At 39.4% G+C, this 14,077-nt stretch overlaps 1 protein-coding gene across 1 annotated transcript in view; it reads right to left on the reverse strand.

The window, feature by feature from the left end:
* prkx (protein kinase X-linked) overlaps positions 1-13,827 on the reverse strand; it is a 40,751-nt gene extending 26,924 nt beyond the window's left edge. The window contains exons 1-4 of the mRNA XM_037091581.1: positions 13,664-13,827; positions 13,075-13,250; positions 6,120-6,288; positions 149-412 (exon numbers count right to left, since the gene is read on the reverse strand). Coding sequence (XP_036947476.1) covers positions 149-412; positions 6,120-6,288; positions 13,075-13,250; positions 13,664-13,692 — 638 coding nt within the window. The 5' untranslated portion in view covers positions 13,693-13,827. The remainder of the gene's footprint in view (positions 1-148; positions 413-6,119; positions 6,289-13,074; positions 13,251-13,663) is intronic.
* Between the last annotated feature and the right edge of the window lie 250 nt (positions 13,828-14,077).

Below are 14,077 nucleotides of genomic sequence, written 5' to 3' on the forward strand. Positions count from 1 at the left end.
ATTACCTTATTTTTGTTATCCCTTCTTTCAGTACCTCCCCTTGTTTATATTCACTGTCAATTTGATTAGTTTCACGTTATTTTAATTTCCTTATAAATCACTCTGTATTTGCAGTTATCAAAATCAACACTGATATTATTTCTATCACCTGTCAGAGAGCTTCTTAGCGAAGCCAAAGTCAGTCAGGCGAATGTGTCCTTCACTGTCCAGCAGGATGTTCTCAGGCTTCAGGTCACGGTAGACGATTTCTTTGGAGTGGAGGTACTCGATGGCGCATACAATCTCAGAGGTATAGAAGAGGCCAGTGTTGTTGCTGAAGCGCCCACGGCTGCGTAGGTAGCTAAACAGCTCACCGCCTGGCACGTAGTCCATCAGCATGTAAAGGAAGCGCTCATCATGGTGGGTCCAAAACCTGGGAAATAATAGGATAATAGGAAGGTTAAAAAAAAAAAACAAAAACAAAACATGGACATGGGTCTTGTATAGTCTTTTTGGAACACTGTGTTGCTTTTCAGTCTGCAGTTGTCCAATGTGTCCATCTGAAGGTAAAAGTGTTAAAGTACTGTCTGACGAGTTGAGGAAATCAGATAAAATGAGAGGCTGTATCAGTCTCTGGCTCTTTTATTCCCCAGTGTGGTTTGGAGCATTGTGCAACAACTATTTCAGCTGGAAGGGCACTTCAGAGGAATAAAAACAAGAGAGCACTGTCATTGATGAAGATGGAGGAGGCTGCAATGTTTTCCATAAGTGTTGGCTGCTGGCCACAGAGACAATTACTGACTCTTTCTTAGAATGCTATTTTATCTCCACACACTTCCTTTTGCTTTCCCTGCCTTCTCAAGCTATAGATAACCTCAATCTACAATCAGGTTTATTTCTAAATAATACAGTAATGCTCTTATAACCTTGTGCACATGTTACGCTGGCAATCAACGATCATCAGACAATTCTTCAAAAGCCATACAGTTATGTCTTCTTTATTGTGCTTTTTGTTTACTTGAATCCAACAGAAATATAACCAACTGACAAAACTGCCAGCCAATAATAGCGCAATGCAAATAAATTCTAGTCAGCACATAAACCTCCAAGATATGTTTGAGGTCAATTGGAAACCGTCTCCATTTCAGTTTGTCCACCACAGAGCACTGAGTACTGAAGTGTATTCTTACACTGTAAAATGTGTCATTCTCAATATATATTGGTCAAAATGCTTAAATCAAATAAAATCAATTTAATTTATATAGCCCAAAATGACAATCACATTGCCTCTGTGGGCTTTACAAACTGCATTAAAGTGAATGACATACTCTGTCCTTAGACCCTTGTTTCGAGTGAGGAAAAACTTGCTAGCATGCACAGCATGTCATTTCTGCCACAAGGACTCACTAAATCCGACAAACGTACAACGAAAGTAGTGAGGGATCATGGGAGTTGTCTTTTTATGAAACTGTATCTACATGACACGGTCAGAAATCTTCACGGACAGGGTCATTTTTTAAACTAATATTCACATTATGTTAACTTTAGTTTGCTGACTTGGTTCCTCACTCTCTGCCATTCTGTTGGAAGTTATAGTGACAGGGAACCAATTGAAACACACAGTTAACTTAAATAAAATTAATTAAGATTTCTCTGGGTTTGAACACTGTTGGAAATATTTAGGATATGTCAGCTAAAAACTCAACTTTACATATTACAAAGGTCTAGGTGTTCTAAGACTTTAATTTTACATACTATATCTTTAAGGAATCAAAAATATTTTTTTTAAATGCATTAATCGTATACGCACATTTAATTGTTTTACGATTACAAGGATAGTACACCCGTAGTGGTTAAAAATGCCTAAGTTGTTTAATGTTGGAATTCTTTTGTGAGGTTCATGGAATGTTTTTACTGTAACAGCCATTGCACTGTTCAACAATAGACAAGCTGGCAGGGGCATGACACCATTATCTCAATTCTAACAAGTTGATTGATTAGCTGACAATTAATTACACATCAGAGTCTGTGCCCTGGGGAGAGAACTTTTCTATATTTGGAAGCTTTCCAAAGCCAAGATGTAAACAAGGAAATACGATATCATTACAGTCATGAAACAGATGAACATACAGAATCTGTTGGCCAGACCACCAACGCAACTAACAGCTTTCTACACACTCAAGATTTAGAGTTTTCTCTAGCTTTGATCACAGCTATGAGAGGATCAGAAAGCTGTGAGGTTTCTGTCATCTATCTGTTAAGGCAGGAACACACAGGCCCAACCGTTGGACGTCTGAGGCATTTGGGGAGACTCGGACAAGGTCGGGAACAAATATGTTCGGTGTGTTCAGCTGCGTTGGAAGCTTTCGGTGCTGCGCGGATGTTGTCTGCTCCAATTAAACATGTGAAGTCTGAGGAAGTTGGCTGTCGGCCGTCTGAGCCATTGGATTCTCTGATTGGTGGTGTGCTGGCGAATCAGCGCGGTGTGTGGGAGGGGCGGAATACTGTGTGCGCTTTGTTTTTCTGTGCACTATGTTCCATCATTCCCTGTTTTCATGTTTTGGAGTACTGGCACAAGACTAGCTGTTATGTCCGTTCAGGATTAATTAATCTGTGTTCATTTGGTAATGCCTCGCTGCATGTTTAGTATGCAGCTGTATTTGTCTGAAATAGTTAAGTTTCATTTTGATCGAAAGTAAAGAGAGTTGCGTGCATAAACCTCTCATCCAGCGTCTTTTTTATACACTAGTGCCACCCGTTTATTGCATCTCACGCAAGCGCAGAATGTACACACTACTGTGGAGCTGGCAGCACGCTGAAGCGGTGTGTTCAATGCAACTTTTCTGCCGAACGGGTCAGACAAGAGGCAACAGAGTGGTCGGATAAAGGCAGTTGGCTGTTGGTCTGCGTCTAGGCGGTGTAAGGGGGCCTTTAGACTTGAGAGCAGCAACATAAGAAGGAAACAGAGCATCAAACTGCAGTTGTTACTGCTTTGAAAGCTACAACGTAACTAAAGCAGGAAATTCTATTTGTTTAATTGTTTAATTAATATAACAACTCAAACCCAAACAGCCTCTCATTGTACTCCTTATCCACCTAATAAAAGCAAGAGTAACCTAACAAAACATACTGTGCTGTTTAGTGCAAATTTGAGGTGACCTTAACATCTCACCACGCGAAAATCTGTTCTTTACTGCACTGTACAGACTCAGTTAAACACTCTTTAGAAACTATTTTAATTTCATGAGGCAACACAAAACAATTTATTCAATAACCACTGTGTTGATGAAAGGAGAAATATGGTGGCTATATTGAAAATGACACTGAAACTACCAGAACTATTAAATGTAGGAACCTTTTGGAAGTTATTATTCTTTCAAGAAATGCAAAAGAAAGTTGCTCAGGGAGTAATTATCACCTAAGTACAGCATATATGCTCTAGAGAAACAGTCAAGGTATTTTATTACATAAAATACAGTCCAATATGACTGATCTGTGGGCAGAATCATGCTGATTTCTCTCCACTGATCTTCAAATTATATTGGATTTATATCAGTGGGGAAATATACTCTATTAGGGATATTTTATATCAGAATAGGTCTTTGATTCATATTATTATGAATCATATCTGCTGAGACAGTGGTCAATGATGGTCCATATTTAATGGGATTAAAACACAGTTGCTTTAAATGAAAAAATCAACATCTAAGGAAGTCTATGTGTTTGATATGGAGCTGTAGCCAGTAGCCTAGCTTACTGTCACAGTGAGTACAGTATGCCTGTTTTGGGTTATCATGCCTGTACAGTGACCAAAATCAAAACTTGTGCTTATAGATTGTGCACACATCAAACATCTCTACAGGCGACAGTGCACAAAAGTGCTGCTAAGATGGATACACTGTGATACACACTCTCTCTTCAGATACTACAAGATACAACAAGTGCTTCCAGAAGTATCGAACAACTCTCCAGCTTTGGGCGGCATCAGCAAGTGCAGGGAGGCAAGTAGAAAAGTTCAACACTTGTATGACCAAAGAGTTGGTGTTAGACTTCAGTTGGCAGAAAACATCCCCCAAGCCAATTTCCATGCAGGTGTTCCATCCATTTAATGTCTGCAGCACTGTGCTGATAATTTTGGTTTTGATACAAAGTACTTTCAGCCTGAAATAGCTGGTGCTATTTCTGTTGCTGTTGTGTGTGCCGGGGCAGCAGAGTGCGGGTAGTTGACGCCAACAGAATAAACATGTTCATCAGAAAGGCCTGCTCTATCATTGGGATTGTTGTTGATTCTTTGGTGTCTCTGGGGTGAGGATGTAGCACAAACAGCAAACTATAATGAACAATGATTCCTTCCCTTTCCATGATCTGCCAGTATTGCACGGAAGTGCTTTTGGCATTAGACTGTTACTTCCACAATTCACCACAGAAAATCCTTTCTTCCTGTGGCAATCAAAATTTAAAATTCATATACCTCTTGTCTAAAGATTGACAGCAGAAGCATGGGCAGCTGTGGTTCCCTAGGCTGTAAATAGACTCTGGGTGTTTATTCCTTCAGAGGCTCTGGGCTCTGTCTCCTCACAAGCTCCTCAGCGCCAGCAGCTGCTTGCCAGTTAACGCTGACAAGGTCACTTTTTAATACAAGACACCAGCATTTGTCCCTCTACTCCTGCCTGGTAGTCCAATTAACTGTCAAGCAAGCCATCTTATTCATCCAGATTTGCAAGAATACTCTCCAAAAGGCATCAACATTACAAACACAGTGGAGAGGTGAAGATCAGTATCTGGAAATTGCTGAGGTGAAGTCCAGCAGAGAGTTGCTTGCTGCCATGCACTTAATTAGGCAGAGCTTCAACCCTTAACATTGATCTAGGTCATTGAAATTCTGTATCGTAGGCAAAATTCAGTTGCCTATGATATAGCAACTGGAATTTAACCATTAATATAATTTAACAGAGACAGCTTTATAAATCACCCCAGTACAGTTGTCAAGAATGGGGAAAGAAGCTTAAGAGACCAAAACTGTAAACATCATTTTGCTGTAAGGTTGAGCATTTTAACATGGAGCTCAATGGGAATTGCTTTTGATAAACATATTGCTCTGTCTGTCTCAAGCTTAATAATAATAATAATATAAAAAAAAAAACAAAAAAAAACAGCCTCCTCAAAAATTTCACCATTCATAAACGGTTTCCAATGATTTGCAATGCAATGCGGAACGCGGGAAACTCTGAGGGAACTAGCTTGTTCATCATACCTGGACACAGTGCGTTTGATTGACTCTGCTTTGTCTGCTTGGTCTTTTAAAGTTTTCTTGTGCTTTATCTCAAAGTGATGCTTAACACTTAAAGTTCGGCACACAACATTCTCACAGCATAAAGTCTACACAGCACGGTCCTTCAAAAATACAAAACCAAACTGTCCTAGTTCTGGCCTTTTCGGCAGCCAGCGTTGCCATTGTTGACAACATTATGTGTGCGTGTCTCTGGGAATGTGGGAGGGACCGCAACTTCAGTGCTGCAGCGGAAGGTGTCACTCAAACACAGGACACACATCAAGTGAGGAACACTGAGGTGCCAGTGTGCCAGTGTTTATGCTGCGGCGTGCCACCCGTGGCATGGGGGCCAAAGGTTGCCAACCCCTGCTCTAGATTACTGTCTCACCGTGATTTACAGTCATTACAGATCTCGGATTTATAAAGTGCATGTGCATAATTTGCATTAAATGTGCATAGTGTGAAAATAATAAAATGAATACTGCTAATAAACCATATAAACTTGATATTGTGCTAACATAGCTATACAGCATTTCTCAAGCATATCTATGATCCATACTGTTATATTTTGGCTTTGTGTATATTTTAAATTGGTTACTTAATAAATAAAAAAAAAAAAACAAGAAAACAAAAAACAATAAAAAACAGCCTACTTTGTACTGCAACTACTACACAATAATTTCTTATATTGCATTAATTTGATTATCTACACAGTACAGGGTACTGAGTAGTAGATATTCATTCAATGTGTCAGAATTCAAAAGCAGACACTGAACTTTTAACTTCTTCATTGGAAAATTCATCCAGTAGGCCGTGACCCCTGCCACCCCCCAGTATGTTTGTGGGTAAGACTGGGGAGCACACTCACAGTCGGATGAGGAATGGGTGGTTGACCTCTGTCAGCACCTCCTTCTCGTTGTGGACATGTTGCTCCTGCTTCAGTCGGATCACGTCTGGGATCTTCATCTGCTTCAGGGCATAGAAGGCCCTGCTCTTCTTATCCTTGACCAGGAAGACTCGGCCAAAAGTCCCTGTTCCTGAGGTGGGGGAGAGAGGGTGAGGATTAACGGATGTGACGGGAAACCAAAGCACACCAGGGAATTAGACCATGACAAACAACTTCTTATCTAATGTTCTGTGTCTATTGATTATGTCTGGGTGCTGTTCTGAACCACACTAATGTTCAAACCTGTCATTTTCATTAATGCGTGCAAAAGTAAATATTCAGTACGATCACTGTTAGCCAAAAATCCATGCTCTCCATTAAAAGGTCATAAAATTAATTAATCAAAAAACGTATCTCCTCTACAGCTGTAACAGATAAGAAGAGTTAAAAATAATGACATCTTCAAATCACAGATGAAACATCCAAAACAGAATGATGAAATTCTGAATGTAAATTGGACAAGCCCACCAAATGTGACAGAATATGATCACTTTGACATCTCAAGTAGTGCAGACAAAGGATTCGCAGTGAAGTCAATCTGATAAATAACATGGGTACAGTGGCAGGGTTTGTTTTGCAGGATCTTGGGTAAAAGTTGAATCAGCCATCTGTATCATTCAATTATAAATCACCTGGTAAGTTCACATTTGAAAAATGTGAAACAAACAAACAAAAAACTAAGTTTTAAAACAGCCCAACAAAAACAGCACTTCAGCTGCACAAACACTACATTACTACTGCTCTGTAGTCTGGTGCTACAGCAGTGGATACCTCTGAATCTGTTGTCAGATGGCAGCAGGGTAAACAGACTGTGGCTAGGTTGGGTGTTGTCTTTTAGCATCCTTTGGGCTCTGTCCAGACACCTCACTTCACCGATGTCACTGATGCTTGGTGAATGCTACTAATGATGCTTGAATGCAGTTTTTATCTGCTGTGTTTAGTGTTTAAATGACACATATGGCAGGCTTTTATTGTCAGTCTTAACCATGCGAGCAATGGGAGGGCCTTCAGGCCCCAAATGAAATATGAAATGTTTTAGGTTTGTCTCTGAAATGTAATGCTAGCTCTGTAGTTGTCTACATGTCCTTTAACAGGTCAGTGATTTAAATAAGACTACCACCTCAAATCCCATATGATCTGTAAACAATTTCACCCTCACTGCCACAACACAGTTCCCTTTTCACACTTGTCTTTTGCATTTTAATTTTTCTTTGAATTTTTATCAACTGAGTTTTATAATCAATTATACTAAAGGTTGCTTATTGGGTGTTGAGTGTTGACTCTGTAGATATTTTTTAGTTAGATTAGAATAATCAATTTCCCTGTGGGAGGGAGTAGACAACAGAAAACACTGTTGGAGACAGGAGTCATCAGACTGTCAGAGGAACCAGGTCAGGATGGGAAGATGGCAAGACAAAGTAGCAGACAGTAACAGTTGGGAATCCTTCAGGAGCAGCAGGACAGAAAAAACAGGCCTCCTGAGGCCGAATGAATACATACTTTGTAGCATTATATTGCCCTGAGCTCTGTGTTGTTGTTTTCCTCCTAAGATTGAGGGGAAGCATTTGGCATTTCATTCCTGTAGTGCTGATGAGCAGTGAGGGAGACAATAAATGGCTGATGACAATATGTGATATAACAACCACTCTGAGACAGACATGGAACTGCCAGAACTTCCTAATGAAATGCTGTCTGTCTCGTTCCTTTACCCACAATGAACCTTTGTCCAAGGCTTATTAGTGTTGCCATAGCAACAAGCACTCTCCAATACACCATCTCTGTAAGGTGAATAACTAATTTCTCTGTAATGCCAAACTTTTCAAGCAATAAAAAATATTTTATGTAACTAAATCTCTTGAAACATCATGTTGATTTCGAACAGGATCCCATAAAGCCAGTAAAGGTTATGTTAGGTGAGGCTGTTTTATAAGAGCAATAAATGTGAAAATGAAATAAAAAGTAAAACCTGTATCACACCAACAAACTACTGCAGACCAACTGTTATATCAGTGATTGTACTTGAAAGTTTGAAGTTACTGGCGTATATGTCAGCTGAAAACAACAATAAACTGCAGTATAGCTGGACGGACGGACACACAGATGGACGGACGCTACTTGCCCTCAGCCGCCGGGGGGCTCTCTGGATTGGGATATTATACATCTTGTAAATTATAATAATACTATAGTAATAAATATATAATAATCCTGAAAATATCTAAAGGAGACATATTATGCTCATGCTAGATTTCAATTTAGGGCATTTAGCAGACAAAACAAAAGTGCTATGATTTAATTGCTAAGGGTATGATTTAAGTGCTAAGGGTAAGAACATACAAGCGCATATGTTTTTTGTTTGTTTGGGGGGGGGTGTTCTATGGGGGGTCAAGGTGAAGTCTACCTTTGCTTGCCCTCAGTGAAGGCAGTATCAGCCGGCCAGCTGATGCAGTAGAGCAAAGTCCTCACGCTGGGGCGCCATTTCAGGTTCATCATATTTTGGGGGGGTTACTACTTGGATAGTCATCACCCGCGACCTGGTTGTTTGTTGTTATTTTTAATCACTAGTATGACCAGCATGCCAGCAGCACAACAACAGTGCAGCTCTATCTGCAAACTGAACAGAAGGGGTTCCCAACACATCACATACACAGACCATGGAGTGACTCCCACACTGCTCACACACTCACTAAAAAGAATAATAGGTCTTGTTTAAATACTTCATTTGATATCCTCTCTTCCTTTGTAGATTTACTTTACATTTCTAGGTTTACTAGGTTTCTCTATCTACTTTTTATGACAGTGACTGCTCCCAAAACGTGAGGTGTTATCCTGAGGGGTTTGGCTGAATGAGGTCATATGTATTCACTTTTTGACACATAATAACAGTCTGTGACAATGTTCTTAACCCATAAAATAATAAAAATAATCCCCATAAAAACAAAAAAGAACATATCCCAGCCAATTCCTGCGGTCTAGCCATCAAGGCTGGAACTTGCTACGATACCAATACTAGTAAATTTCCATGATTCTCGATACTTATTTGATACCATGATTTAAGAAAGAAAAAAAAATCATTAGGTTACTTTATTTAATAAATAAATAAGTGTTTCACATCAAACTTGTATTTAAGCTCCACAGTGATTTAACAATGAAGTAAAAACAGAGTTAAAATGGTAAATATGCCTCAACACAAATGGAAAGTCATGTAGTCATTACTTTTATCTTCCAGTAGTTCAATGATAGAACTGTTGTTCTCATTCATTCACTTTTAGGCTGCTTCCACAGACTGATGCAAAACTAATCATTGTTTCATTTCATTCAGCTCTATTTTGTGTTTACACACAATTTTTTTTCTCTGCTCCCATCCCTGAAAGTAGATGTCTCTGTCTTTGATCGGGTCAGGATCTCATAACACTATTAGCAGTACTTAGCTACCGAGACGATTTCACAGAAATCGTTTCAAACCACAGGGAATTAACGTGAAATTAGATTTATTACATTTTTTACTTGTTATCTTTTTGAAGGCATTATTTTTCACTGGCCCCATTGGGCCAGTGCTTGGAGCGTTCTGGTGGCCATGACAGTTTGAAAACTACATCCGGGGCACCGGGCCATTTATACTGTCGACCCCTGCTGTGTGAGTGTTTAAAAATATACATGCTGGGGAGAGGAAGAACAAGATAAGCTATTCTCTCTGCACACTACATGATGTTGTAAATCATATGGTCGCTTCTTTGGAATTTCCTGAGCAAGGATTGTTATCAGAAACCAAACAGGGACAACGGCAGTGAGACTAGAAATGACTAGTTCATTGCAGAGAGTAATGTACTGTAACTGATATTTACCCCTCTGAAAACTGGGTCATCCCCAACTCCTCTTCCACCTGTTCTGTTTCTGGGGCTTACAGAAAACGAATGCACCTCATGCAACTCTTGAAATTGTTATATTGGGATGATGCAACTTTTATGAGCAACAGATGCTTATGAGCCAGATCAATAAATCCCTAAATACCATGTTGGAGATGGGGATGTTGCTCGTGAATTCATTTGCTCTGACAGGGCTGAAGTCGTGCTGCCTTCAAGTGATATTGTCTGGGTCATATAGGCTACTACAGCATGCAACAGCAATTTTTGATCAGTCTGGATCACTGTTACACTGTCAACTGTTAATCACAGCACAGCCGTTAATGTAGAAGATGAGAGACTGGTTAGACAGGTACGGGTTTTTGCCCATTTCCATTTGTTGTTTGGTTGGCTGGTGTAGCTGCTTCTTGTTTCCTAGAGCCGCTGAGAGGCTGATACTGGGAGAATTAACTTTTCTATTACGTGCTGCAGAAAGACTGTAGTAAGCATTAAATATCACACTATTTTGAAAGTCTTCTTTAGCTTAGGCAGTTGAAAATAGCGTGTGTGTGTGTGTGTGTGTGTGTGCGCGCTCAAGTAATCAGAGAGAAAAGAGTGAGGCAATTCAGCAGGTACTGGCATACTGGCGTATATACTGCAGAAGATGTCTACTGAATTATATTATATATATATATATTATGAAATCATAACACTAAGTATATATATATATATATATATATATATATATATATATATATATATATATATATATATATATATATATATATATATATATATATATATATAGCGCAATTGATGGAGGTATGCACTCCAGCCCGGACAAACTCCTACAGCAAAAAGCAGCACTGGAGGGGGACTGACATGAAAGAAGCCTAGATGTATCATACAGATCTATACTGGCATAAAAACTACAATCAAAGCCTTGAGGTCATACGCCTCTCCACACCAGTCTGCTATGGCACTGAAGAAAGGGAGGGACATTTGTAGAAGTAGATTAGGATGTCACAGTGCATTTAACCTCTGACATTTATTCAATTATACATTTGTGTAAAATGTTAGTATAATTATCATATGAATTCTAGAGTTAAGAAGTCATCCTCATGATCAATACATGTGTACATGTTACGGCCATAGTTCGACTATGCCACTCAATCAGGCAACTGCAACTATCAGAGTATACATGCCAGTGAGAAAATCGGATTATTGGGCCGGAGCATGTCATATCCCGGTACACTAGGTGACGCTGTACCTATTTCAACTAGTGGTAACAGAAGCACCCCCGGCTGACCTCTTTACATCATCAGCTGCCTCGGCATTCAAGAAAGATGGCGTACGAAGAGCGAGACGAAGCTACATTTTTGTACACTTCGTATATGGTGTACTTGATAATTACACAAACTAGATGCACAATGGTGCTCTTTCTTGCTGTGATTTCGGAGGAAAGACGCCACCGCCACCGTCCGTCTACTTCCGGGTCACGGCCCCGGGGAAAAATCTCACGCCTGCACAGAACGCAAAATTCAATCCCATCCGCTGGAACGTATACATGCAGGAGTAATGCGACTACCAATCAAATGATCTGGGTGCTTTAATTCGACTATGAGAAATCCAATCTGGTCCAATTCAGGTGTATACATGCATCTTAAAGATCTGATCATAGTTGGACTAACCCAGTAAGTGTCATGTAAATGCACTGACTGAATTTCCCTTTAAATTACTTAAATACTGTGTAATCCAGTGATTTAAGCGTGACTCAATTTTTGGACAAGACAAACAGTGATGACTAACTCCCTGAAGGGCAGGTCCTTGCCTGAACACAGAATAACGTCGGCATGTCATCTTCTCGGAATACTTGACTAACAAGCAAGTTTACACACCTCTGACTTGTGGATCACAAGTTCCAGTGATTTACTGGCTCCAAGCTCAACACACTCCACAAAATAATCAATCGAGCAAATTTTGTAGTTTTGTTTCACAAATTTTAAACTCACAATGTTTAATATTTTATGGTCCATACTATAAACATATCCTAAACAAAAGCAAAACATTGACTGTCTGTCTTCATCAAACAAAAGAAGTTATGCTCTTTCTAGTCCTTCTAAAAAAAAGTGTTATGATTTCTACTTAGTTAAATTACCCTTCCCTACATAATAAACATGCCCCATTAAGATGAGACCAGAAAAGTCATCAGCCTGTATCAATCATAATCAATCAGAGGAAGTTAAGAAACCATACTACAAAGAACATTTGATTCAAACAACTATCTGTAATCACCAAAATTGGTCACTCAATTTATTGTATGTATAATTTTGATGCAACATATTGGTCACATTTTCAAATGAAATCACACAAAGTGTAAATTTCTACATAATGTTGCTTTAAGTATGTCCTTCTTTGTGCTCTTTAGTTTTAGACTGTGGTGGACTAAACCCATTCAGCAGCAGTGTTTATCCAAACAAAATATATAAAACTGACAAGAAGGTAAAGGCTGACCTACTTGTCAGCTGGGGCTGGGTGACATGTTGATAAAGTGCTGATATCCTGATTTGACACCATCAGTTCAGAATGTTCACAGCAGGTCCAGAGAATATGATGTAGAATATATCACAATGAGCTGTCACATTTATCTCAATGTCATTTCACTAAATGTAAAAATACTTAAAATATGACTGAAAAAAATATTGTCTGACCCAGGTTATGGTTATGGATTTCTGGGTGAGACTTTGCCAGTTGTCTTTAATGATAGAAGCCAAAATCTATTTAGGTTTTTAGTTGTACCGAACAAGAAACTCTAATATTTGAACTTGGACTTATTCTCTATGAAGTGAGTTTCATGATTCTCTACAGTGTTGAGGTCCACGATCCTACTGTATTATATTATGCTATGTTGTATTACTGGGTGTATTATGTATTTATCTCTGGTCCTGGAGTTTGTAAACTACTCTCTGTTACACTATAGCCATTTGAAACAGTCTACTCCAGGCAATTCATTAGTGTGACCTGTTCTTGTAACTCACCAACTGTAGCAATGGTCTCCAGATCATCCAGGCAGTATATCCTGTTATTTGGTGCTGCTTCCCCAGCTAAACTGCTGGCGTTGCTTTTACTTTCTTTCAGGGAGTTGGTCTCACTGTTGACTCCGCTCTTTACTTTGGAGGACGCCATTGTTGTTATTCTTTTCGGGACTAGCAGACTATTTGGTTTTAAAAAGATTCAGTGAGACGCATACACACTTCATATCATACATTTCTGGACGCAGGGAGTTATCGTCAGTCCATCTTCTTTGTCTAGCTTTGGCAGTGCGAGCATAGTGACAGCTTCCACATTGGAGAAAGTGAAAGGGGGGGGGAAAAAAGAAGCCCACGTTTATGTTAAGAAGTTCAATTAATTAGCACTCATCGGAAAATGAAGCCACCAACATGAGTGGGATAAAGAAGCTGGTGACAGGTGCACTGCATTGGCACGTAGCGTTAGCGACTTTGGTTAGCAGCTAACAACCCATAGTGAGCTAATGGGAGATGCACCGCTACGCTGGAGGTATGAAAGGGAGAAGGTCCGGAATAAAATGTAATGTATATAATAAGAGAGATTTAAGAGCTCACTGACTCGATGAATCCCATGGCTTTCAGAATCATGTTTACTGATTTTCTTCTCCACTTCTCAACAACAGGACCTCACCCCGCAGGTTTTCCCTGCGTCCACATCAACCAGGAAGAGATACACTATTACTGACCAAATAATATCCGGGCAGGACTTTCAAAATAAAATGTACTAACGAGCATGACGTCGTTTGCTGAGTAATGCAGTCCCAGATAAAATTCAACTGTTTTCGTTAGGATGAATCTGCTCTTGGCGAAAATAAATTAATGTTCCTGTTCTATGAAAGTAGCTGAAGTGGACTTCTGTTTTTTGTTTTGTTTTGTTTTTGTTTTGTTTGTTTAAGTTACCAAGAATATGTCTGCCAAACTTTACAACTTCTTCTATTTTCTTTATGTCTCTGTGTACCTTGACAGACAGAAG

The sequence above is a fragment of the Acanthopagrus latus genome, chromosome 24 (genome assembly GCF_904848185.1).
Source record: "Acanthopagrus latus isolate v.2019 chromosome 24, fAcaLat1.1, whole genome shotgun sequence".
NCBI classification, from domain to species: Eukaryota; Metazoa; Chordata; class Actinopteri; order Spariformes; family Sparidae; genus Acanthopagrus; species Acanthopagrus latus.